The sequence below is a fragment of the Platalea leucorodia genome (assembly GCF_965183815.1).
Source record: "Platalea leucorodia genome assembly, chromosome: 5".
Lineage (NCBI taxonomy): Eukaryota > Metazoa > Chordata > Aves > Pelecaniformes > Threskiornithidae > Platalea > Platalea leucorodia.
This window is the reverse complement of record NC_138827.1, coordinates 71,966,263-71,990,834: the sequence shown is the minus strand read 5'-3', so window position 1 is coordinate 71,990,834 and position 24,572 is coordinate 71,966,263. Positions and strand designations below refer to the sequence as shown.

The window sequence follows — 24,572 nt, the reverse complement described above, 5'->3', positions numbered from 1 at the left end:
GAGAAGCTGGGGGAGAGGCTGAAGCTCTGACTGAAGATGCTGGCTATCCAACTCTTCTCGCTCTCTGAGAGGCTGGTAGAGCAGAGATGTTGAGATTTATTTCTGTAGGTTCCTAAAGGACTCCTCCCTTTTGGTGGGAAGAGACCACCTAAGCTTTAAATAGCATGCCCTTTATCTCCTTCCACTTCGGTTTCAAAGTCCTTTCTCTTTGCATGACTTGGTTGCTCAGGAGTAAATGCTGTTTCCACTTTTGGAGTCTATTGAGCGATAGCCCTAGCGTGGCTGCAGTATTGTTTACAGATGATGTAGCGTGCTGTCACTCACAGACCTCCTCTTCCAGCACAAAAAATATTTTGGTGAGACGCTGCGGAGCAACTAGAGTAGTTGTAGATGATTGGTAGTTGATCTCTGCTGTCAAGATTTTGCCACTGCTGCTGTTGTGCAACGACTTATAAAAACGAGTTATGCTTATCATCTTTCAGTTTCTGCAGAGTTAACTGTCTTCAGAAGGGGAAGCACCTGAACATGTGCTAAGTTAAGAAGGTGTAATTTCAAAAGCAAAAGAGGAGGAAGGGATATTCAGAAATTTTTTACTCTCTTATGAGTTTGGTAAATTTTAAATTTTTAATTATGTGCTATAGCAGATAGTTTTCAGCAGTGTTCTTTTAGCTGATACTAGGCCTTTTCTTTGCTGTGAGTTTTTTTCCTGACTCCTTTACTGTTATATCTTGTTTGCTGCCATCACTCATTCACTGGAACTGGCATTAAAAGCTTTGAGCCCTCGCCTGAAGGGATTGCTGCTGTCTTTTAGTAGAAAGTTGTTTTGTTTTGCTCTGAGCAGATCTCAGTCACACAATGTTAAAAACAGTGGTCATACCTAGTCAGTGCTGACCAAAACACAAAAGCTTCTTGAACTGGTAACACATTATGTGTGAACCACAGTTAGCAATAATAAATGATGATATATATGTAGACAAGACTAATGTTGACAACTCTGTTTTGAATTAGGAAGCTTGGAGGTAACCTCCTTCAGAACCTGAGTAGATCATTTTGTATAACAAGCTTGCAGTCTTGGTAGTGAAGGTTATTGCTAAATACGGTGCAACAAACTTATTAAAAATGTGTTTGTAAATATGTAAGTAAACATGTCTGAAAGTTGTAGAAGTATTTGTAGTATTTATTAACTGTAGCAGGTGAATAAGCACTTGAGGCTGATGGGAGTTCTAGTATTTCTGAAAGTCAGGGGCATACCAGTTGTTCCTGTTCAGCATTGAATGTAAGATTACTTTTATACCTATGATGCTTATTACTGAGTGGTCGATGTCCAGTGAAGGGCACAGTCCCATAGTAATGAGAGTAATGTTTACTCCGCGTCATTCCCTGCCATAGCAGTTGTTATGGTGTGGTAGTGTTTGATTTCTGGAGAATTTGAATTAGCATCCTACTCTGTAAGTGGAAAGTATGACATCAGTCTCATGCTAGTGACCATCTGTCTGTAACACAAATCCATTTCATAGTTTGGCACTCTTTGCTTTTTTCCTCTTGCAGTGTTGAAGCAAAAATGTAGAAAGTAAATGTATGGGCAGAGCAGTGCAGGTGCTGGTATCACACTGATCTTCCATACCATGAGAATGATGTATTATGCCCAACTGTTCACTTCCATGAACATTAAACCTAATAACAATTCAGGTAATCTTAGTGGAAAAGAAATAATGTATATGTAATGCTATAATGTAATATTATATAAATGTGAAAATAGGTGAAAATGAGCAAGGAAAATTGTACGTTCCTATTGGGAGGAAGAAATTTTCTATTTATGAGTACTTAGTTTGTAGCTGTGACCATTTTGTATTAGTTGCAAAATGGGAATAACATTGTGCTGTCCTAGGAGGGAATGAAAACTTGCACTGAACTTGAAACTGATTTTAAAATGTCTTAAAGATGTCTTACTTATGGAAAGAAAACAGTTTAACTATTGTTTTCCCTAATATGCATAAATGCTTAGCAATGCAACCTTAAATGTGATTTTGTAAAGAAAACAAAATGTATCACCACCATCATATCACTCGCTTAATTTCTAGTCTGCTGGTATTGCAGGTTTCTTACTTAATACTTAATAATTACACAAATAATTTTTCAGTTGGGCCTTGAAGGGAGGTCTTGCAAAACAGCTTATCAGATGCCTGGCTTTAACTTTGTTTTGTTATAATCAGAAGTTTTCATGACAATTACAGTAAGTTTTTGTGCAGTTGAAGCTCATGAAAATGCAAGAAGTTCTTTGAGTCCTTAAAAAAAAAAAAGTAAAAAAATCCCTAAATTATAGAAGCCAAGAATTTTAAGACTCGCTTCCCTGATCTTGAATAAGTGTATATGATGTAAATGATACAAGTGTTGATACTTCGATGACTCTATCAAAGATCCCATCTCTTTGTCTGATTCACTAATCCATTGGATATTTGTATGCGAAGCTATAGTTCTTCACAGAGAAGTGCCAGCATTTTCAAGAAAATAAATTCTAGCGTTAGGTGGTTTTGAGTAGGCTAAAAAAAAACCCCCAAATGTACTTACTCGGAGCAAGAACACATCACAAAGCTAGAAGTTCCAAAAATACACTTCCATCTTCCTTTGATGTTTCATCAAACATCACTCTGTTACTGAAGTGTTGCATGGCAATTTCCTTATATTTGTGAGACTTGCTCTCTTAATATTTTAAAAGTTAACTTTTACAGTTGTGGGTGGTTTTTTTCCGTTTTTTTGTTTTTTTTTTTTTTCTTTTTTATTTGAGGAAGGAGAGAAGGAAGTGTCTTGAAAGCAGTATCTTTCTGGTGACAAGTGTGGCTTAGTGTGTATCTGTTCCTAGAAAGTATGCTCTGGGTTGGTTTTTTTTTTTTTAGAGTAAGGTGCATATGACTTATGACAATACTACTCTATCATATTAATTTTATTTCATATTTTCATGGCTCTTTATCTTTTTGTGATATGTTCTTTGCCAACCTTGAAGCCCAAATCACTATTTTTAGTGTCCTGTATTTGGAAAACTGAAAACATTTGATATGATATGTTGCTGTTTCTGTCTATAAAGATCTGCTTGGTACGTCATTATTCAGAGCAGTCTAGTGAAAGTGTTGGGATTTGTGTTAGTTATTTCAATTATTTATCAACTCGATGATTACTGTTGCCAAGTGTGAATTGAAACTTCTGTATGCAGTTTACACATTTGCATATATTGTCTCTTGTAATCAAGACTGGCCATATTTTATTTCTGTTTTCTGTATGTAAGAGCTTCAGACTACTCATTCTGGATCTTTTCTTGGAGATGTGTTGTCTTAAAAGACCATTATGTTAAATAACTTATTTTCTGGTTTTATTACAGTGGATATCAGACAACAACTATAATAAATTCTTCAGACCCTTTTGCTTTATGTATGAAACTTATTTTATTTGAATAAATATGATTACATGCATGCATTAATATTACTAAAATTTTTAATACTTCATCTAGTAAGGCCTTAAAATATTAAAAATAATTGAATAAAAGCCAAACAGATTATAAAAAACAAAGGTTAACTGTAGCTTTGTTCTATTACAAGAAAAGTAATACAAAGGTGTCTTCATGAAGATGGAAAGGTATGAGGGTAAACTTGCAAAATTCAAAATGTGAAAGGATAGAAGTGTAAATAGAGCAGCCACTTTTTTCTCCTTGGCTTCCATGGTCTTATCATATCTTCATAGATACTCTGCTGTCAGTTTGCATGAAGAAATGTTTTGAACTCTTAATTGGCTTTCTGCATTTCTGCACAGGCTTTAATAGAACTGTAACTTTTAATGGTAATATGTGCTTTTGTTCAGGAATACAGTTATGAATTCAACTTTTAACCATTTTCTGCCCATACAAATCTGTTTACCTTATAAATTTAGTTTGAGCATAGAATTCTATCTTTTATTAGACTGAAAATGGGTCAATTACCCTGCTTTGATGTTTCTTGAGTGGTATACTGAGAATTATAGAGAGATTGATGTTAATTTCTGCCTTTGAACTAGGTTTTGTTCAGTCTGTCCTTACAACAGACCTATTGTGAGATGAGTAGGTAGGACAAGTCTGGCTGTTTAGCTTCTGACTGCCAACTCAGTGTGAGTGAACTAAATACTTCAACCAAGTGTTGTGGAGGTGCTTATTTATTTAACATGGGATCTAAAGTCTTGCTTCTTGGTTTTGTTTTTTGGGGGGGGGGGGGGCTTACCATTATTTGCAATTAAATAGCTGTTTTTTATGTTTTACAGTTTGTGGAAATTACGTTGTTCCTTTTGAAAGAGGAATGATTTGGTGGTGATGGAGTGCTGCCACTGACAGATGGACTCACAGGAAAGAAGGTGAGAATGAGCAGCTAGGTGAAGCCACAGAGGCTCCCTGAAATATGCCAGCCTATGATCATCCTGTAAAATTAAGTGGAGTCTGCATACTTTTTATGTAACTTACAGTAAAGGGAAGAAGAGGAGTAACTTAGCTTTAATTTCAGTTATGTCTGGAATACTCAACTTACTACAACAGCACTTCTTTTTTAAGTTGATTGTTGAAACTTGTGGAGGGATAGCCATAGGCTGGAAACCTGAAAGTAACATTCTCCGGTGAACAGTAAATCATATCTGTTACCTGCACCTGTGAATTTTGATTCGGGACCAACAGCCCTGCAGTCCACTATTATTTTGCTTCTTGTTTCTTCCACTAAGATACCTGACACAGGTCAGATGTTTTTGGGATGGAAAATTAGTGTCTTGTAATAAATCCTGGTATGTGACTGTCCAAATTTGTCTTACGCTGTTCTCTGAAGACTTATTAAATGGATAAAAGCCCAAATATCAGGCTTTGGACTGAATTTAATGCACAGTATTTTGATGAAAACTCTCTGTATTATCATGTTGTGTTCTTTGGTGTGCTTTGCCCATCTGAGTAAAATCCGTATTTTGATTTTAGCTAAATGTCCTAACTATGATATTGGATTTTTCTAACTTTTTGTTTTTCTGGCCTATATATTACTCGATTGGTTCCTTTTTAATTTGCTTCTATTCTAAACACAAATCCTATGTATTTAAAATGCAAGATGGACTCTGTGTTTTAATACTACGTATGTTGTTTGGATTACATTACTTATGTGAATTTTATAAGAGTTCTTGACTGTCGCCTTTTTGTTGATTTTTTTCTTTATTTTTTTTTCTTTTTTCTGTTATGTGGAAGAAGGAGAGAGACTGGGGATGGGCATGGGAGCTGAGAGAGATGTAATTCCATCTCTTAGTTATTCTCATCTTGAATGTTTCAGAGGCAGATTGTGCAAAGGTATTGTTCATCCTATGCACCACAACTAGCAAAATTTTTAGTTTAAAAAATCAGTAGTCTGCATGAATAGGGCCTTATGGCTTTTGAATGTGCTACTTGCATAAGTTGTCCACAACGCGGCCTATCAGACTAGCTTTTTCTGGGTGTGCTTCAGTATTGGAATACATTTGGTGTTTTGTGCCCTTTGTTCTAGACAAAGATTGCCATTTCGTCAAAGCTCTTCTTGCTACCTTGTATATTCAACTTCACAAGTTCGTGCAAAGCTGCAAGAACTGATTTATGGATTTATGTGGGGAGTAAATGACTTGATTGTTGGCAAATAAGGAGCTAAACCTACTTTTTCATGCAAGGTGGACAACAATCTATTGTATATAAAGTTTTAAATTAAATTAAAGAAAACTCTTAATTTAACTTGAAATGCTGTCAGTCTGTATTCATTTTAAAATGACTTTTTGTGTTTGTTTAAATCAAGTGATTCCACAAATTGTTAAAATTGTGTGCTTGTTGTCAAAGTTCTGAGGAATTTCTTTCTGCTGAATGGGAGAAGTTGCTGACTGAGCATTCAGACCAGAGTGTGTTGAAGTGTTAAACCAGCTTTGGATAATTCCAGTCACTCCTGCAAGCCCAGATACTTCCATTGTGTTTCAGGATCTTTTTTTTTTTTTCTTGGTTCAATTGATTTGAATGACTGGCTCATTTGAATCTGAGAAACTCATTAAGAATTAAAAGGGCGGGGAGGGAAAAACCCAACCAAAACCTCATTTTTCTCTTTAAAGGTAGAAATGAAAGTATATAAAGGATGAGCTCTTATAGGTGTAATGTTCTGAAGACACTGTGAATGGGAGCAATCGGTTCATGGCAAAATCTGCACACAATACATCCTTTGCTTAATTACTTACTTCTAAAGCAAATGTTATTTGAGACGTTTATGTGTATTTCCAGCATACTTGATGTTCTATGTAACTGATAAAAACATGGTTATAAGGCTGTTTTTCCTGCATTTTGATTTCCAAAAGCTGAATAATACAAAACATGAATAAAACCTAATAAACCAGAAATGTTCCTTCTGCTTTCTAACACAGGAAGAATTAGCATTATAACTCTCACTGTTCAGATAGGAACAGAGTTGCTTACATGTGGGTGGAACTGATGCAATGACCTCCCTCAGCATACAATGGCAGAATTGTGTATTAATTTGATCTCCTTGCTGTGAGCAACAAATACAATATATAATATAAAGACTATATCAGTTTTGAATAAAGGTATCTTTAAGTTTACCAGTGACAAGATCAGCTGCTTTTCAGGCAGTAAAGTACAAATGAAAAAGAAAGCTAATGCTTTCAAATAGAAGATACTTGGTTTTTATTTAAATAACATTTAAATTAAGATTACCAAATTGTAAATGAAATATGTTGACTTCCTGAAATTAAACCTGATGCCTGAACTACTAAGCCTTTCCTACATATGTGAAAAGCAAACTACGCATTACTGAACCACAGAAAACTTCAAGCTGATACTGTATTTCTTCCAATCTTTTTGTAGCTCAGAAGAGGCAGAAGGAGCCAAAGAGAGAGGCCTGGTCTATGTTTGGAAGGCTGGTTCCTGCTCTGTAACTCCAGAAAGGCTTCCAGGCCTCAGTGGAAAGACTGTATTACAGGCAGCCCTTGGAATACATCATGGGTTACTTCTAACAGAAGGTAATAAACATCTTAATTGTAAAGATTTGAGGCAATAACAAACTTTAGTTATTGTCAAGTTTTCTTCTTTTAGATTTTTTTTTTTCATTCTGTATCATACACAACTTCTAAACAGTCAGATTTTTAACTTTGCCTGTATTTCCTTCTTAGTTATAAGTTACTTAAAACTGTGTTGGAATATGCATAGTGTCTTCTGTCATACTCTCTTTTTCCTTTCAACAATGGCTCTGGATTTCCTGTTTAAAGGTGGTAATGTAATCTGAACTGTGTGAACTCAAAATGACATTTCTTGTGATGTCTTTCATTCAAAAAAGACAGTACAGCAAGAGGTTCTCTTGATGCGTAAGAGCTTTGGTTTCTGGGTGCTTCTGGAAAAATGTGTAGCTAGTAGATGCATTAGCGTGAGTCTTGGTTTGTGAGCAGTTTGGCACTGTGAATCCAAGTATTTCTAAAAGCCAGTCCCTTTAAGTGTTTGCATAGCTTCGTCCTTACTCGTGCTGATCAATGGGCATAGAGTTGTAAAGGCTAAACTGGAAGTTGCTTCTTTGATTTTTCTCTGATGTTTTTGAAGGAAAGATTCCAGGTTATTGGTGAGCCTGCTGTAAGCACCTCTCCTCTATTGGGGTTGTTACGGAGCTCCAGTGTTTTGTTTTGTTTTTTTTTTTTACATGTGTGTTCTTGCCCCATGAAGCATGTCGTTTGTGGATATGATTTACCATTTTTCTATCATGGTAAAAACAACTGTTCATTTTAAAAGTAGATTTCTGCTTTTCTTTAGAATTAGCAAAGTAACTTGACCTGGCATTGCTGCAATCTTTTCAGGTAAAGGTAACGAAATTTTGGAGAGGCTGCAGTACAACATCAAACCAGTGGAAAATACCTTCCGCCCTCTGCCCCCTTCCACCTGACAGGGCAATCCTATTTTACTGTAGGGTGGCAAACAGTACAGTTTGGTGATGCTAGATCTTCGTACGGAAAGATGAGCCCGGTACTTTGTCGTGCTCTTCAAGCATGGTTGTATGTCCTTGATATGTTGTATGTTCTTAAAATAGACCAATAAATACACTTAACTTGAGTATAGTAGGATTTTTAGCAGAAAACCATTACTTAGTTCAACAGTGCGTGCATGCACAGGGTAACGCTAACATGAGATATACAGCTTAACAGCAGCAATAGCCGAGAGCAACCAGCCATCTTCATATATCAATAGCCATAGTTTCACCGAGCCTGGAGTAAGCTAAAAATTGATACCTGTTTATCTGAGTCTCTCTTCAAATTTTTGTATTGGTTTAACTTCATTAGGCTTATGCTAGGTTGGTTTTTTTTCTCCCAGGCGGAGAGGTCTACAGTTTCGGAAGACTGCCCTGGAGATCAGGACCGGAGGAGTCACGTGCTAATAGTCCTATCTTAGAAAATACTTTGCTTGGGCATCATGTTATTACAGTGGCAGCTGGCAGCTTCCATAATGGAGCCGTGACAGAAAGTGGTGTGGTGTACATGTGGGGGAACAATTCTGCTGGCCAGTGTGCAGTTGCTAGTCAGCCATGTGTGCCAGAGCCACAACCCGTCAGTATTTCCGATTCTGAAACCAGTCCTCTGTTATCAGTAAGGATTTTGCAGCTAGCATGTGGAGAGGAACACACGCTGGCACTATCACTAAGCAGAGAGATATGGGCTTGGGGGAGTGGCTGCCAGCTCGGTCTCATAACAACAACTTTCCCAGTGACAAAGCCACAGAAGGTAGAGCACCTGGCAGGACGTGTTGTGCTCCAGATTGCTTGTGGAGCCTACCACAGCCTGGCTCTGGTACAATGTCTCCCTGTGCAAGAAATGAAGCCTATCCCAGAGAGGTGCAATCATTGCAGTCAGCTCCTCATTACCATGACGGACAAGGAAGATCATGTAATCATTTCAGATAGTCACTGTTGCCCACTGGGTGTAGCACTGTCTGATAACAAACCGGAAAACCATGTCTTCTGTCCCTCATTGGAGACCCTAGAAGGAAAAAGCGTAACGGGGAGCCAAAGTGAAGACTGTCAGAAACCGCTTGTGGAAGAACATATGCTTATTGCTTTAGAATCTGATGGAGCAAGTATGCTTTCCAGCAACGATGGACAGGAGGACAGTGGAATTTCTAGTCCTGGAAATATTCTGTTCCCAGACAAAAAAGAAGTGAAAGAGTACTTAATCAGTTTATCAGAGCACTCATTAAATGAGAGCCTGGAGAAAAACATCTGCACAGAACCTGAGCAGGTTGGTACCTAGTCACTAGCTCTTAATTTGTTACAACTCCTCGTGTATACATGATAATGTTACTCTTTTCCCAAATGAAACATTCTGTTAGTTTAATGTAGCTGTGGTGTTCTTGTAGTTTCAGTGTTTCTTCTGTGGGATGGTTTTCAGCTTCTAAGTGGAGGAGTTTTTGTCCTCCATCCTTGTTCAATTGTAAGCCTTTAACGTGAGCGGCCTTGACAGTGCTGTAGTCTCTCCTCTTTGTGGTCCACAGTACCAGAACCACATAAGCCAATTTCCCATTCTCTAGCTGTTTTATGATGCATGGGTTTCCCATTTGTGTGAGGCAGTAAGCTGGTACTTGTCTAACTTACCTTTAAGGTAAAACTTTCTTTTCTGCATGTGGAATGAATCCCTCACAAATCTGTCTAATTTCTCATTCAGTTAAAAATTCTAGATTGCAAGTAAAGATTATAAAGGTAATGTTAAAGTGTTGACCAAAAGGCTTCTAATGTTAATCATGTAGGGGTAGCATAAACTTATAAAGAGGGATGGGAAATACACAAGTACTACTCTGTTTTGCATGATGTGGAAAATGGTTCAGCAACACTGTTTTGATGGTACACTAGAACAGTGAAGTAATAATTTCTTAATAAGCATCAGAAAATGCTTGGTATGAAGGTCCAAGAGCTGTTCCCAGCTCCCTGCCAAAATACTACGTTTTCCACTATTTTGAAAAAAATCTTATTTGGAATGGGGGGGGGAAGAAGGTACAACCCAAAAGCCATTAGACAGAAAACTAATCCAAAATCTTGCAGTGCAGTCTGGCAGTCCTTATGTAAGTACTGTCCTGCTGGCTGGTTTATGGTAAAGGTAACATCTGTAAGAAAAACTGCCACTCTGCTTAATATGCAAAAGTCATAGCAGAATTTTGAAAATTTCTTTTGTCATTTCAAGTGTTGTGTAGATGGCAATTAATTTTTTTTTTATAGTTACAGTAAGAAATTTTTCACAATGGTTCTTGGAGATAAATTTCACAGTGCCTAATAAATAGTTTATTTTTGTTATCACCTCTGATTGCAGGAAAAAAAAAAAGTAGTATTAAAACCAAAACAAGTTGTCCAGGAACTTGGTGATTCAGCAAGTTGTGTTTTCCTATTCTGAGGGAAACTTATTTCAGAGAAATAAACATTGTGTGAACACAGCTGTCCTTCCTTTTGCTTTTTGCTAATACAAATGCGTTCTAGCAGTCGTGGGCTTCCCATACTCATGTGAGAACTTCTGCTGTTAGGAAATGACTGAAACGCATAGTTTCATGCTCCCTTTCTCAACTCCTTGTTCCTGGAATATTCCCTTGCACAGTTCCGGGAATAAACAAGCCTTGAATTGATTCACTGAATCTTAACATAATTGAGCATATGTATGAAGAGCAGAGATGAGGGCTTCAATGTAATGTTTCAGCATTAGTAAAATCCTTTGTTTCTGTTTGCTTTCCTACACAAATTGAGTTCACTTTTCTGTATTGCTAGGCATGCCTTTTATAAATAGGAATGCAGTACAAGTAAATAGGACCAATCCCGATCCTTTAGCCTAATTTTTCACAAAAAAAGAGAAGTCAAAGATTGTTTTCCTTCTGGCAGGATAAAATGAGCTATAATATTTATATTAATATTATTTCCCACCATATATTACGTGGGAAAATGGGACTTTGCTGTCTTTGTTTTAGCATTCAAACTATTTGGGAAATATAATCTTGGGCATTAGTTCTTATTTGGTGGGTGAATTGATACTATAGGTAATAATGTGCTGGTACTAATAATTGCCTTCAGTCGGTTTGTCCCTAGTGTGACTTGATGATTATTAACTAAGCTTTATATGGCTACAACAGTAGCGTAAGGGGACACGTAGCCCAGAATGGTCTTGAGATAGACCTTGCAAAATGAATCCATGAATCACTGTTTTCCTTTTAACATATCTAAGGGAGAACTTACCTCTCTGTAAATACAGCATGCTCACTGACGCACTTTAATTGATGGCAAAGAAGTTGGTAATAAGCCTAAAATTAAATCCCTTTTTATATTTGTTTGCAAAGATCCTTTTTTTGTTGGTATTTGGAAAAAAACCCCAGACCCACAGTCTCTTATGGATGAGCTACAAGACAAGTGCAACAGACAAAGCCCGGTCCATGTAGAAATGGTGCTTGGCCCTACCTTAAAAAATGTGATTCTGAGGAATAGATGTACACCTAAGTATAAAAAGCTTCCTCATAACATCTTGTTCAGTATAGCACGTAGTTTGAATAGTGAATGTGTATATCATCATCCTACTGTTAAGTGCTGTCTGGTATGATAGTCTTCAATTTTTCTTTGGTTTTAGCCTTCTCAAGAAGAACAACTCAGTGCTTGTATCCCTGGCCCTCCAGGTACCAGCACATCTGCCTTGAACAGCTTGGTGGCCTCTTGTGCGTCAGCAGTTGGTGTGAGAGTAGCTGCTACCTATGAAGCTGGAGCATTGTCTCTGAAGAAAGTAATGAACTTCTATGGCACACCTTCAAGTGAACCAGGATCTCAATCTGGCGGCGGTTCCCCAGGGCCTGAGGCTCTGAAAGACAGTCGAGAAGAGCAGGTCAGACTGGAATCCATGCAAGGGAAGAAGAGTTCCAGTTTAGTAGATATTAGAGAGGAGGAATCTGAAGGAGGGAGTCGAAGGCTTTCCCTGCCTGGCTTGTTGTCACAAGGTAAAAAAGCACGTTGGGAAAACCAAGAGACTGGAAAAGTTATAATAATGTGGAGGTTTATTACTAAAAATAAAACATATTTATTGAACATAAATTAATCATCTACCAAAGGTGTTTATGAATCGTAAACTGTGTCTTAGGACTTGAAGGCGGTGGGGGGAGTGAAGACTAGCAGATACTGCATGCTAAGAAAACCAAAAGCATAGTGAGTTTAGGAATGTTCTTTATTGGTGAAGTAAGGTAAAGTGGCACATTGTAGTAGTCTGGGCATCTTATTGCAAAATGACAGCAAACTATCTTTCGTATAGCTTGCATAGCAGATAAAAATCTGTGTGGCCTTTAATCCCTACTGCACTGAACTGGTTTTGAGCCAGGGACCTAGAAATATTCCAATTCCCACTGCCAAACTTCAAAGTTAATGACCTTCTTCCCTCATAGATTTTAGTGTTCTTAATTGCTCTGAATGGGTGGGTACATGATTTAGTTCTATATTGATCTTGGATCTGAGGGGAGATTTTAGGAAGCATTGAAATCTTTTGTTCACTGCAAGGATATATTTTCTTTCAAAACATACTTTTTTAATGTGTTGTTTGTTTTGCTTCTTTTGCTTCAGTATACCTGTATAGTTCTCAATGCCTGTTATCCTTTAATAGCTGGTAAAAATTAGTTGAGATCTGTCTACTTTTAGCACATATGTTACTTCTGTGTATCAGTAATCTATCTGCTTACATGTCAGCCTTTGCTCTCAATCTTAATTAAGATCTCTTAAGTTATCTCAAATGGTAGTTACGCACAGTCTGAGTGATGTATTCACCTAAAATGATGAGCAGTTTTTCTCTCTCCTGTCCTGTTTTCAGTTTCTCCTAGGCTCTTACGGAAGGTAGGGCGGGCAAAAATGAGGACTGTAGCTCTGACTCCAACCTACAGTGGTGAGGCTGATGCTCTTTTACCCTCTCTAAGAACGGAAGTATGGAGCTGGGGAAAGGGGAAGGAAGGACAGCTAGGACATGGCGATGTTCTGCCAAGGTGAGATTTTGTTGATAAATGTTTTTATTAGGTCACTAGGAAATCTGGAGTATTCAACTTTTTCAAATTCAGTCAGCAGCCTTGCATTGTATTCTTGTTCTTTTGTGTTGTGACCTACGTTCCTCCAAGTAACATGTTTTATGCTGTATTGTTACTGAACAATCAGTTATGACTTTTCCCCTTGTAATCACTAAGAGTTTTGGCGATATTTTGACTTTGTCCAAATTGAGGTGAGGTTTATCATTAACTTTCGCCCTTCATGACCTTTTTGACTAAGCCAGTTTATTACAAAAAGACTCCATGTTTGTTTGTTTTCTCTAATTTGTTTTGGGGAAAAAATAAAACTTGGAATTTATTTTTGTCTTAAGAATACTTCTGATAACCTTTTTTTTTTTTTTTCTTCTCCCCCACCCCCGGGTTCTGGGGATTGACAGGCTTCAGCCACTATGTGTGAAAAGCCTAGATGGTAAAGAAGTGATTCACCTCTCTGCTGGTGGCCATCATTCCTTAGCACTCACTGCCAAATCCCAGGTACAAGTGATTGTTATCATTTATTGCTTATCTATGACATAATCGTCATGTTTGGTGTTTTTTAGGGTTTTGTTTCTTTTGCTTCTAAACTTTTGTTTCTGTTTGTGGGAGGCAACTTGGAAGCAGTATTTCTGCCAAAGTTCTGCATGTATCATCAACATTATGTTTAAAGATTGCAATGACTTGATTTGGTGCATTCCATTTCTGAATGTGAGAAGACAATTTGAGAATATAGGAAGACAGTGGAAATTAGGGAAGTGCTTCTTGGTACATGAATCTTATACCCTTTATTTGTGTGTGTTTGCACACTTGATGTGTTGTACTACTACAATTCAGTATGTGTCCATGTAAATAAACTTATTCTCATGTTTAGCTATGTTTCTTACAGGTGTATTCATGGGGCAGTAATATCTCTGGCCAGCTTGGTCACTTGAACTCCCCAACAACAGTCCCTCGTCTCGCAAAGGTACTTTCTGTTTTCTGTATTTTTCTTCTTTCAGTTTAGGGTCTCCTCTTATACACGTGAGTGCAAAGTAGTTTCTAAAAACTGACCTTGTTTATGTATCTGTGTGCTATATACTAATGGAGCCCTTGATTTCTTTGGCTTATACTATGAATACGATCCTTAGATGAGCTTGTGAAAATCTACCCAAGAAATCCTTTACACAGACTTTCACTGTTTTTTGACCACACTGAAGTTCTAAAACTGAGAAATGTGACTGGCTCCATCTTCTTATCAAATTTCACTTCTACCTTATATTTGGTTTCTCTGATATTGGCGTTGCAGCTGAAACTTTAATACCTTGGAACGCTGTTTTTATTCTTAAACATTCTTCTAGCATTTTTAGCTTTGCTAGACCATGACCATATTTGTTGTTCGTTTCTGTGTTTCCAGAGCTGTTTTGGCAGTGGGTTTTCTGTTTGTTTTGAACTTCTTTTCATCATATTGAGTGAATGGCCAAATAATGATTTTGGGTTAGACCAGACCCTTGCCTATGTTTTCTGGTGTTTGTCTTAGTGGAAAGCTAGCTACCGAATTTTCCTGCTTAGGCCTTATACAAATTAATGTACAGCATGTTAACTGTCCCAAATATATACATTTGCCAGTTAAATGTAGAGGGGAGAAGAGTGTCGCAACTTTAATCAAGCTCATCGGATGCCCATTTAAAAATAAAACTGATTTATAATTTAAAGGCAAAAAAATCAGCCATTAGAAAGAAGACTGGAAAGAAAGATAATTTTCAGTATAGATGCAAGAAATATATTTGTTATGAGACACCGAAGTTGAAAAATTACCAGCTATTGCAATACTTTTTCTTGGCAGGTGTATTACGTGCATGTGTGGCTAGAAGAGTTAAGTACTCTCCTCTCCTTCCAGCTTTAGGTGATGATTTCTAATGTCTTGTCCTTCCTCATGAATTTCAGATGTGTGGTGATGGTGTTTGGAGTACAGCAGCAGGACTAGATTATTCCCTCTTCTTAGCAGATGAGGAAGACTTCCAACCTGGATTATATTACAGTGGCCAGGAGACAACAACAGAAAATAATTTGTATGAAAGTAGCTGTACTAAGAGTCCAGTTTTGTTACTATCCTGTAGTAAGGTGAGTGGTATTTCCTTTAAGTTAGTGCAAATTATACTGATGCTTTTTGGAAATGGCACAGTGCTGGTTGTTCGGCTAGCCTTAAGGGTGTCAAGTTAAGTAACTGGTTCCTAGCAGTCAAATCAGGAGCACAGCTTACAGAGGGCAGAGAGGAGGCCTAATTAGTATTGTTCTCTTCCCTGCCAGTTTCTTGGTCTTTCCTTCTATTTGAGGGACAAGGAGGTGTTTCCAGTGTGTCTAATACACTTCCTTCCATGTGTGCACATTGCAGACGCGCACCCTTATATTCAGCTCGGTTTTCACCACAGTCTTCCTGTGTTTATTCTTTGCTGCTATTGCTCTTCATTTTCCTGTTGCTTTTCAAGTGATTGAGGGCACTGCCTGCTCTATTCCATTCTGATTCCTATGCATCTTGGTTGTGAGTGGGCAGAAGGTCCCCCTGAGTTCTGCATCACCTCCTTCTCTCCCCCTCCCTTTCTCATGGGTGTAAAGGGGGAACTGAGCAAAGGCACCAAAATGTGCATCTGTGTGTTTATGGGAGAGAGGGAGTGCCCCTGTGCAATTTTCTTCATCAAGCTGAATCTCATAGCTGCCTTGAAGTTGGCATGAGGTGGGGGAGTGTGTACTCTGACTGCACGTCATCTTCCAAGCTGTTTGTATGGTTTCAGGCCAACCTGAGTTTAAGGTAACAAAAAGGAGATGGTGAGGGTAGAAAGCAGCTCTTTGTCTCAGCTCTTCTGGGTCTCGTTGCTGCTTCCCTAGATTGAGCCAAATAGCAGTTGGAGAGGGGTTTTGAGGAGGGATTTAGACACTGGGTGCATGCATACGCACGTGCATGTGCACACACGCATGTGCACGCAGACACACACACTTGTATTCCCTCTATAAGATTCTTGCTAGCCATTTGCTTCCCTTCTCTTGTAGGGTGACTTGTAGGCTCCTGCATATCAGAATTGGCCTGTGGGTTGCTTGTTGAACAACTCTGGCTCAATGTTTCTAAGGAATCCTCTATTTAACAACAAAGGAAATAAAAGTAGAGCTCAAATGCTGAATTACTATATGGTGTTGCATGTGAACCAGAATCAGTGAGGAGCCACAAGGCATCAATGGCACTTGTGCTGACCTTAGAGAGGAATTTTGCTTCCAGCTACTGTGGAAAGCAAATACCTGCACTAATAGAACTTGTGGTGTTAGTGTAGTTAGTATTAGTCCAGTTTATTGACACTGTAATATTACTCTTATGAATAAATTGACATCTTTCAGGTCTCGAAAGGGCCATAGTTCAGAGCACGGTCATAATATTAAAGCCTTGTTATTCTCACTTCCTAATTAATAGGAGAAATAGCTGACGTAATGATACTATTTAATATCAACATTGTTGATATGAGCATGAAGTATATTGCAATTCTAAAAGTGACTGAACTTAAGGTCAGATCTCTTAAACATGGAATGGTTGTATAAGTCCCCTTAAAAGATGGTCTATTTATTGTCTTTTAGGATCTGTCGGTACCAGCAAAATGAACAGCATTGACTATAAATGTTTCTTCTAGTTTTATCATTCTTGTATTAAGCCAGTATTGAATGGATTGTTTGTCACTGTAGGTAATTAATACTTACTGTCACTTAGTGCTCCTAAAGATATGCTTTATTCTGCATCGCCCTATTTTTAAATTGGAGTGTAAAAAGAAAAATATTAAAGCTGCTGTTTTTTTTCTTTTCTCTTTTTCATCTTTCAGATAGGGTACATAAGCAATGTGATAGCTGGTGGTGACAACTGTTTGGTCTTAGTAGACAAAAACGTAATGGGATATATTGCCAGTTTGCATGAATTGGCTTCCACTGAGAGAAGGTTTTATTTCAAACTGAGTGAGATCAAATCTCAGGTTCTTAGACCTCTTTTAGGTTTAGGTAAGAACTTATTTTAATATTTTCTTTGATACTAGTTCCCCTATGTTCCACAACAGATTTCTTTATGCAAAATTTAAAAGTAATTACATATTTCTAAGATAAAGCTAAAATCTTACTCTTCTCCCCTGAAATATAGCTGCATTTTGACATCTCATTAGTATTTGTATTAGTATTTGTACTTTTTCTGACTGTTTCACCTGAAATAACTTAATTATTTGATCTGTATTTAATCTAAAATCATTCAATTCCTGATTCTGGATAATATAGCCATGAGGTGAAATTGCCAATAAAACATCTAGACAGCACCTTCTGGTAATTCTCTTTATTAATGGGTGCTGCTCTTTCGTAAGGTAAGCTAAATTGCTTTCTTGTCTGTTACAGATAATTTGGGCAATGCAAATACAATCCAGTTGTTGCAGGAAATGGCAAGCAGATTCAGCAAGCTATGCTATCTCATCGGTCAACATGGAGCTTCTTTAAGTAGCTTTCTTCATGGAGTAAAAGAAGCCAGGAGCCTGGCCATCCTGAAGCATTCCAGTCTCTTTTTGGATAGTTACACTGAGCAAGTATCCAAATCCCTCTCGTTTTGAGTCTCTGCAGGCTTAATCTACTCACCACAACAAGCCCTGAGCTAGGGGAAAGTAGATCATAAGGAAAGCTACATAAGTAACTTGAGGAAATTGTATTCTTGCACTTTAAAATGTATGGAGAATTTTACACAAATTCATTCATTTTGTAGTGAGCTATATATTTCAAAGTCTTTACCAGTGGAGTACACTGGACAGCTTCAGCTTCCCTAATGTAAAATTCTGCGTACAAACTCCTCTTTGGTTGCTGCATATATACCCGCTAAAAAGTGACATGTTTGTTACTTCATAGTAAGGATCTTGTAATATAATGTAAGAGAGTTACCATGGCTAGGCTACTAAGTAAAGCTACCTTTGGGGGGTTATTGTAGTTAGAAAATGCCTTTTCAGTAGTCATTAACTAAACATTGTCTCCCAGAAGAATGATTCTTCTGTCCTCATATCTGCTAAATAGCTAGCATTACACTTTTCACCCAAAAGACAGAGCTGCTATGAGCGCTCAAAATTAAGTCTGGATTATCCTGGTGGTTATTTTTATTAGCTTAATGCTTTTGAGAGAGTAAGTCTAAGCAGTCATGCTGTTTGCTGTCTTTCTCCTCAATAACTTTTGCAGTTGCTGGATAATTTCATCCAAATGTCACAGAAGTCTCATCATACTTAATACCTACAGGCTTTTGTGAAAAATACTGGCTCGACAGAGGGGAGAGTCTAAATATGTCTTCTCTGAATGTAGTCTTGGTTACCAGATGTCTGAAAATCTCTAAGGGAACAAAATTTCAAGATCACCAACTTCAGTTGTTACCCAGTAGCATTTTGAATGTGTAGCTAGTCATGCTTTTCTCTAACACAAGCAGAACAGTTAGCACTTTTACGGGGTCAGTGATAAACTTATGCCATATCACCCTAAAAGAAGCTTACTTCTCCGTTTATCAAACGGATTGTTCATAATTGTAAATATGTGTTTTCTCCCCTTCTTACGTAGTCTTTGACTTCAGTTTTTCCTGTAATCTGGATTTCCAGAATTGGTTTTCCTTACTCAGAAGGGTTTCTTAATTTCTTCTTCCTCCCTGTCAAAGACTGATATACCTAATTTCTGTTCTCACTGTTACTGCCTGTCTTCTGCTCTCCCCCTTTGCTTTCTAATGCTTTACATATTTTTCTGTGTATGGCATCAGAACCTATGCATGCTCCTCAGCATAGTTCCTTGAGCATCTTCCAAGGATCCATCAGGCAACATAAATATTATCTGTTAATGGGACTAAGCTGAGACCTCTTCCCTTGGAGAAAGGTGTTTTCTTTTGTTTTTAAATGGTTTTCTTTGTTGGTAGGGGAGAACTGAAAGCTAGAATGTTGAATAGCAGGAAAAGAGATGTTCCCATCTTGAAATTTCCATCTTGGATGTAATTAGAAGTTAGCAGTATTAAACTGTTGAAACAGATGGCCTATTCTGTACATGCCCAAATTTGGGGGAAACAAAAAATTCACCTTTTGATTGCAAAGTAAGCCCTCTGCATTGTGCTAATGGCAGCAGAAATGTGGAATAGTAATGCGTGTTCTATCCTCCGTGTGGAAAGTGAATACTAAGTGTTCCAGTAACATTGAGTGTTTCACTGTTTAATATTTTCTCAAGTACTTAGATTACTCGTGTAGTAAAAGATACTACAGATCTCATTGGTAAATGGTTGGAAATTACAACAGTTGCTAGTTCCAGGGATGTTCTTATTTTGTAACTGAATCTCTTTTTCTTCCCCATTTTAGGTATTGTACTTCAGTAACAAACTTCCTTGTGATGGGAGGATTTATGCTCCTTGCAAAGCCAGCAATGTAAGCAAACCTTTACCCTTTTCTGGAGTTTTTGGTCAACTAGCAAAGAACTGCACTTTAAAGAATTCTCTGTGTATGTGTGTAGTAATGAGCATGCAGAGACTTGGTCTCAGCTTGCTTGAGTACACTAATTCCTTTTCCACCATGAAGAAGAGGTTACTTCCTCTCAACTGTGATAAAAATTTAGGTTAAAATGCTGCTGAATGAGTTCAGTTACTTTACCTTGAAGGAAAGGAGGAAAAAAGCATAAATTATTGTAAATTCCTTGAAAGAAATGTAAACAGATTACAGATAATGATTTTTTGAAAGCTTAGTCTTGAGGTTAAATTTTCATCATCTATTCAGTGTCTGTTAGTATTTTATTCTTTCAAATGTTGCTGTCAAGAAAATATAGAACAGCAAACTTTTGTTTAAGAATTAGTAAGAGTAGATAATGTGAATTCACTTTCGTTTCAGTTCTTTAAGCTTCTGGAAGCACTTTAAAATGATGCAAAAATAACAACGTTTCTGCACTTGTATCTTCTCTGCCTCTCAAGGTTGCTTTACTCTATTTCATGCGTAGATGCTCTTAAATGTGAGGAAGGAATTGTACCTTAGGGCCTGAGACAGTATATTTGAAGTTTATAGATCATAAAGTAAAGCTTCTTTCTCAGTTCAACAGTATTTTTGTCTAGGAAATAAAATAATGACACTGTGCATCTTTCACTCTAGTGCTGTGAAGAAGTTGTTGCAATGAGGGTATTTTTTAATTTGCCTGAGAAATTGCCAGCTTTCCTTCCTTCCTAAATTCTGTAATCTGGGAGTAATTCTGTTACAGCTGTTTATGGAGCACTTTGAATGTAGTGTTAACGATGGTATTGGAAGTTCTTTAAAACACCATGGTACCTAATGCAAAGAATCTTCTGCACCTGAGGACCAGTGCCAAAGACTAAATACAAAATCCCACTGCAGAGAGACACTGAGTCTTTCTGCATTGGTCAAGATTTTTAGGGTGACTTACAGGAAATCTTAGTTCAAGTATAAGCTTATTTATAGTTAATACTGAAAGGTTCTGAATGCCGAAATTACTTGTACTGAATTCTTCACATCAGTTGTCACTGTCGGGTGTCACAGTTTCTCCTACTGCAACCAGGGTCTCATTAGGTGAATAACACTTTTTCAGGTTCTGAAACTTCAGGGAGGAGATGTCTTAGAGGTTTTGTCCTGCTACTTGCAAAGGGAAGTCAATAATATCTTTGAAAATGATGAATTCCCCATGTCCCCTCCCCGAGGGATATTGTCTTAAGTCAATGATTAACGATGTCAGCCTGTCTTTTATGGATATTCTGCAATATGAATACATTAGAAGCAGTCCCAACTTTAAAAAAGTGCTAGCTTCAATAGAAGTCTCCGTTGTGGGCAGGTTTTTGAGCATTTTCTCTGAAAGAGTAGATGAGCTATACTCAGTGTTATGTATCTCTTATTATTTGACACTTCTCTACAGAGGGACCTCCATGTGAGGATCTCGAAGTACTTTAAAAATGCAAGCCATCCAGATGGTTAATTTTAAAATTAAGAAATACGGTCTTTTCTTTAAAGAAGACGACTTTATTCCTAAGGCTTGTTGAACAAGAGAGTTCTTAAATATCATTAGCAGACCTAGACAAGGTACATTGTTTTGATGTGTGAAACGGCATCTTACTAATCATGTAGAATTCTTAGGGACCCTGCTGTGCAATTCTCTGATCTGTTTTGCTGTCCCTGGGGCCTGCTTTCTCAGCCTCACCTGATTCTTGCAGCTTGTGGTTTAAATGCTTCCCAGCAGGATGTGTTTTAATGCAGAGGTGTTGGATGTGCCAGCACACGTGTGCACACAGATGTGGTGAAGGAGAGGGAAAAGTAGGTTTGTTTTCCTTTTAATGAAGAAATCCTGGTTTTGTGTGCTAATGCGTTGTCTTCAGAATCATTTCCCTCTTCTTCTCTGAACTAGATTAGTTCTCCCTCTTGGAAATCAGACTGAGGATTGAACAGATTTCCTGCCTTTCTTTGAGGTAGGATGTGATTTTTCTAGTTAGGGGAAAAACTGGTCAGTTGCCTTGAACAGCAGGGGTGGGGAAGAGATTATTTGGATATATTTAGGGAAGTGCACTGGAGCAAAGTTAAGATTCTTTCAGGCCTCCTTGTATGAATCAACAGTGTTAGAAACTTACTACTCGGAACAGTAATGGGGAAGTCATTCCACCTGTTAGCTCTTTTACTAATCAAGTGTTAAAGGGGAAAAAGGCAATTAGTTACTCTGCCAGTGGGGCAACTTGGTCAACTTTCTTCAACCAGTTTAATGACTGAGCATGTGAGAGCAGAAGTAAAAAAAGTCCTGTGTTGCAGTTGTTAGAGAGCTACGTGTCTGTATTACTGTACTTCCTTAAACTAAATTGGGAATAGATTAATAAGCAGCATGCATTTGCCTTTATAATTTTTATTGGTTTATGATAATCCAAAAAGGGGCATTCTGAGCTCATTTATATAAAATATCACTGATGTCTTGCTGTCTTTTTTTCTTCTCTCCTGCCCCTGCTCCCCAATGGTCCCATCATGTAGAGACTTCTTGAGTAAAAACCAGGAGCTGTTACAGAAACTGTCTGAGAAGAATGAGGAAAACCTCCAGCTAGTGGAAGTTCTGAATGCTCTGTTTTTCATGCCGTTTGGACGACTTCATAATTATGCTAGAACTTTGCTAAAGCTTGCCACATGTTTTGAAGTGGTAAGCTGGCTTTGTTATCTATATCTGAATAAATATACACATGAAACTTATGGCTCGGAAGTAACTGTGTGAAGCAAATGCCAGGTAATTAGAAATAGCTTAGTCCTCAGAGAAGCTACCTCGGACTTGTATTTGCTGCAGGGAAGATCATGCACTTTTATTTGCACAATCTTACACCGCAGCTGCGCAAATCACATGACGGGTAGAAACTTGTTACCCTCCCAGAACTTGTTTGTGTGCCTGAGAGCTTAATTGCAAACATCTTATTTTGATGTTTGCCTGTTGCTTTTCAGTTCCATCTGGCATCATTACTGTAGCTATTCTTGGCTGTACTACTCTACTAAAAATACTACATCTATATTAGGTAGATTTTTACCACCCATTTAGATGTATATAATGGCATTCTTTTGAAATAAAAGGTGACTAAACAGGAACAATAACTACTTATACATTTATCCCAATATAGTAATTTCAAGTATTATTCCTGCAATTATCAGCACTACTTCTGCTACAGCTTGTTAAGCTGCAGGAAGGTAGATCATGTAATTGTATATTAATCACTCTCCTCTTAACATTCAAGGAACTTTTGTAATTTTAAAAACTCCCAGCACACCAACAGAACATATGACCGAGAAAATAACTTGGCCTCCACTGTTACATTATTAACCAGACCAACTGTCATGCATTTGGTGCTGATTTAATAAAATGAGCTGTTGCATTGCAGTTTGGCTAGTGTTGTTGGCACAGGTGTTCAGAAACACTCTCAAGGTCTGTCTTACCTTGTGCCCTATAGGCATCTCCAGAATACCAGAAGCTACAGGATTCTAGTTCTTGTTATGAAAGCCTTGCTGTCCATCTTAGCAGAAAAAGGAAAGAAGCAGAATATACGCTTGGCTTCTGGAAGACCTTTCCTGGGAAAATGACGGTATAACGACCATTGTCAGTCCATTAGCAGCTTGAATCTCTTGCTGTTAGCGTTATATGCTGTGGCTATTACTGATGCTACTGTTGCAGTTGCACTTCTCATTTTTCTAATTTGTGTTGCTGTAGTACTCTTAAATTTAGAAAGGTTGGGCCTTTACTATGAAAGAGAAATAGCACTGAGCTTAAGTCACAATCAGTGAGAAGTAAGTTTCTCTTAATTTTGTTTTTAACCCTACCTGTAGGATTCCTTGCGGAAGCCAGAGCGTCGCCTAATCTGTGAAAGCAGCAATCGGGCGTTGTCCCTACAGCATGCTGGAAGGTTCTCTGTAAACTGGTTCATCCTCTTTAACGATGCTCTGGTACATGCTCAGGTAAGCCAGCTTGTATCCAGGAACAAAACGTTTTCTCTGCTTCAAACAACATGGCATATTTTTCATGTAGTGAAGATAAGTTTTTGCACCATTCACTGCAATGTTGCTTGAATGCTTAAAAGTGGTATTTTTTTTTCTTGTTTAGAAATAAATTTGAAATTACGTACTTTTTTAATGTTTGATTGCTGTTGCCCTGTGGCTGGCATGGTTCCTGCTGGCTCTTTCTCAGAGCAAGGTGCATGTAAGGAGTGTGTACTGCTCAGTTTTCCCTAGTCCTCAGGGAAAGGAAAAAAACTGTTCAGAAAAAGCATGGGGCAGGGATGATGGATCAGTACCTGGTGAACTTTCCCTTCTTCTCATTGCCTACAGTTCTCAACGCACCATATTTTTCCCTTGACCACGCTGTGGGTAGAAGCTCTTTCAGAAGAAGCTGGTAATGTGTGAGTATTCTTGCTTGTGATGCTGAAATAGTCGATGTCTTGGGATGGAGGATGAGCATTTTGTAACCAATTATTGTAAACTAGAAGCTGAATAGGCTGGATGCAATCAAGTCTACCCCTCTTTCTTGTTTCAGAAAACTTACTGTATTTCTATGTCTTAAAAAAAAAAAGTTGTATAAACATCAGAATAAGGTAGTCGAGAAAAGCGAGTAGTCTTTCCTGCTGCTTCTTTTCACTGCTGACTTGTGAAGTGAATGCTAGCTGGGGTGGGGGAGGGAAGATAAAATATTCATGCTCTGAGAAACCTTGCCTTTTTCAGGATGAAACTTCACTAGATTAAAATACTTTTCCCCCCGCCCCATGTAGGAATGGATTGAAGATTACAACACCGGAAGAACAGTTTGTTCTTGTTTCTTCAACACCACAGGAGAAGGTAGGCCTATCTACAAATTTTGCATGGCTTCAGTGATATGAATGAGTCTTTCTCTCCTACTGTGAAACCAAAGAGGGAGAAGTATTGCCTAAGTATTCGCCAGGAATGAAGTCTTCCTACAACTTGGTATGCAGGTTGACTCTACCCTGTGCTTGACTGTAGCAGTGCTCCAATTTACAATACTGTAC

At 37.9% G+C, this 24,572-nt stretch overlaps 1 protein-coding gene across 7 annotated transcripts in view; it reads left to right on the top strand.

Annotated features, from left to right (window-relative positions):
• ALS2 (alsin Rho guanine nucleotide exchange factor ALS2) overlaps positions 1-24,572 on the top strand; it is a 44,186-nt gene that overhangs the window by 588 nt on the left and 19,026 nt on the right. For 2 of the 7 annotated variants that reach the window (XM_082311716.1, XM_082311715.1), the window contains exons 2-17: positions 4,282-4,371; positions 6,875-7,029; positions 8,363-9,282; positions 11,638-11,998; positions 12,856-13,024; positions 13,459-13,555; positions 13,944-14,021; positions 14,981-15,157; positions 16,894-17,065; positions 17,447-17,627; positions 19,411-19,476; positions 22,054-22,216; positions 23,010-23,141; positions 23,383-23,511; positions 23,881-23,951; positions 24,318-24,384. In XM_082311716.1, coding sequence (XP_082167842.1) covers positions 4,352-4,371; positions 6,875-7,029; positions 8,363-9,282; positions 11,638-11,998; positions 12,856-13,024; positions 13,459-13,555; positions 13,944-14,021; positions 14,981-15,157; positions 16,894-17,065; positions 17,447-17,627; positions 19,411-19,476; positions 22,054-22,216; positions 23,010-23,141; positions 23,383-23,511; positions 23,881-23,951; positions 24,318-24,384 — 2,958 coding nt within the window. In that variant the 5' untranslated portion in view covers positions 4,282-4,351. Of the gene's footprint in view, positions 1-4,281; positions 4,372-5,253; positions 5,333-6,874; positions 7,030-8,362; positions 9,283-11,637; positions 11,999-12,828; positions 13,025-13,458; positions 13,556-13,943; positions 14,022-14,980; positions 15,158-16,893; positions 17,066-17,446; positions 17,628-19,410; positions 19,477-22,053; positions 22,217-23,009; positions 23,142-23,382; positions 23,512-23,880; positions 23,952-24,317; positions 24,385-24,572 lie in introns of those variants that run through there. The other 5 variants (XM_082311711.1, XM_082311712.1, XM_082311713.1 and 2 more) reach the window with 3 other exon arrangements.